Genomic DNA, 2348 nt, shown 5'->3' with positions numbered 1-2348 from the left:
GCCGACAGCCAAGCGCCACGCACGCTACGTCAGATGAATCGGCTGCAGCCGATGCCGTTGTCCATAAGAACAGGCCAATAGGGGGGGTACACCACACAGACTGGGCCAACGGCAACCAGTCTGGTGTCAGGGCCTTTAGGGATCCCCATCCACACACACACACACACACACACACACACACACAGAGACAGAGATATGCACACAGACAGAGACACACGCGTGCGCACTGACGCACTGACACACACACACAGATCTTTCTTTCTTCTCTTCTCATGCCACATGGCGAGCTCACAGTAAATCCTTTTCCTCGCTTGAGGCTGCTTCGAGGAAACCCAGGACCCCCTCAACCTGTTCCCAATCACGCCTCACGCCCAGCGTCCCGCTGCGCTCGCTAATAGATGTTGGCATGGCGAAATGTTCACTTCTTCCCCTCCCTGTCTCCTCCGACTGCCACCCTCCTCCTCCTGGAATTTAGTTGCAGAATTATTTGGGGGGGGGAAGGTCTTACCTCTGTGGGGACACTTTAAGAGGCAACAACTGAAGGAGAGAAGGCTTTAAATAACAAAAACAACTCTCCTGAAGTGCTAGTCCAAACATTCTCGTTAATAATACTGTACCTGCCTTCTCATCAGTTTTTGCCAAGAAGATCTCCACACAGCTTTCAGGAAGCGTTGAGGTTAAACCCTTTACTTGTCTCGAGATTATTGGATGTTTTACATGTATTTTTATGCTCATTGTGTATCTTCACACTAACCAAGCACGTGACAAGCTGTAGAAAAACACAAGCGTAGCATGTGGGATATTACCCATATATTTACTCAGTGTACCCGCCTTGTTTTTTGGATCCGCTCCTGAATTTAATGAGATCTTCCTTGGCCCATGCTACACCCTTCCACCTAGTTTCATGAAAATCGGGTCAGGAGTTTTTCCGTAATTCTGCTGACAGACAAACAAACCAAACTGAAAAAAACTCATAATCTGTATTAATCCCGACCACCTCTAAATATTTTTATCTACAAAGATTGTGGAAGTGAGAAGACGTTGATCACCAGACACAAATCTTGCAAATAAAACCTCATATCCTCTTAATCGACCCACAGAAGAGCTGTATCTTCTGGTTTTTGGGGGGATTTTGGGAGAAGTTAAGTCAGAAATAATTGGCCAGATGAAATGAGCACATGGGGTAAAGCTAATGGCAAAAGGGTCAAGCATAGAATCAACTGTTTTGTCTTGTCTTTTTGAAATATTGATTTATTTCAGTAAACATTTTATTCCAAATGAGACTGTGACCTCTCACAAGATTGTTTTGGTTTGCAGTTTAAATTGTTTTTTCTGGTTCAAGTGTGGGGCTCAAACATGTCTTTGGTCGATATGCCCCGTATCCTGGTCGTAAACCTGGTCTGAAGCTTGGTCCGTACTATAGAAATGAGATAATTTCAATAGCATCCAATTCATTTTTTTATACATCTCTCACAATCAACACTATTACAAGACAAAACTAATTGAATCCACAAAATAAAACACAATCAGAACAACAACAAAAATAAAAATATGACAAGGATTGGTTTAAGAAAGAGCAAGCGGAAGCAAATAGCTCCTATATCACCAAATAAAATTATTACAAAGAATGTCAAATTTTTTCAGCTCTTACATGATCTTAGAAGACCAAAAGGACTCATGTATTATCAAAGTTTTTTCCCATTTGGAATCCATTTTGTTTCATAACTGATCATTGTTGTCTTGGAGGTTTCACTGAGCTCCATTCAACACACATGGAGAAAAATATGAAACAGAAATCACGCACTGTACCTTTAAAAGTAATCATTTTCCAGTGGATTTGGCCTGGTGTGGGTCAATTTAGGACAATACACTCGGGAAAACCCTGAGTACTTTTTGACAGTTTCATAATAATTATCCTCGCCACGCCCAGTTTATTTTTCTGCCCATTCGTATTGAGCCTTATTGTTTTGGTTTCCCGTTACCGCTTGTTATATCTTTCTGGCACCATTTTGAGGTTTTTAGGAGTCTCTTGGGGCTTCAATATCTCACCTTTTGGAGATCAATTGTTATTTTTATTGTTTTAAATCAGTTGATTTGAAAGTGCGAGCTCAGCTGTGTGTGTTTGGCGTTGCAGGTCTGCGTCATGGTCTGGGACAGCTGAACTTCAGCGACGGGACGTGCTACACCGGGCAGTTTGAGAACGGCCTCTTCAACGGCTGCGGGGTGCTGGTCTTCCCCGACAGCTCCAGGTCTGTGCTTCACCGCACCCTTGACCTTTTAAAATGAAATCACTTCTTAGAAAAATAAGAAGCTAGAAGCTCAAACTACTATCACAGTAGCCAGCCCCA

The 2348-nt window shown here is 42.8% G+C and overlaps 1 protein-coding gene across 2 annotated transcripts in view; it reads left to right on the top strand.

Annotated features, from left to right (window-relative positions):
• LOC117934608 (MORN repeat-containing protein 4-like) overlaps positions 1-2348 on the top strand; it is a 20212-nt gene that overhangs the window by 8778 nt on the left and 9086 nt on the right. For both annotated transcript variants that reach the window (XM_034856419.1, XM_034856409.1), the window contains exon 3: positions 2135-2249. In XM_034856419.1, coding sequence (XP_034712310.1) covers positions 2135-2249 — 115 coding nt within the window. The remainder of the gene's footprint in view (positions 1-2134; positions 2250-2348) is intronic.

The sequence above is a fragment of the Etheostoma cragini genome, chromosome 2, assembly GCF_013103735.1.
Source record: "Etheostoma cragini isolate CJK2018 chromosome 2, CSU_Ecrag_1.0, whole genome shotgun sequence".
NCBI classification, from domain to species: Eukaryota; Metazoa; Chordata; class Actinopteri; order Perciformes; family Percidae; genus Etheostoma; species Etheostoma cragini.
The sequence above is the reverse complement of the archived record's forward strand: the minus strand, read 5'-3'. Positions and strand labels throughout refer to the sequence as shown.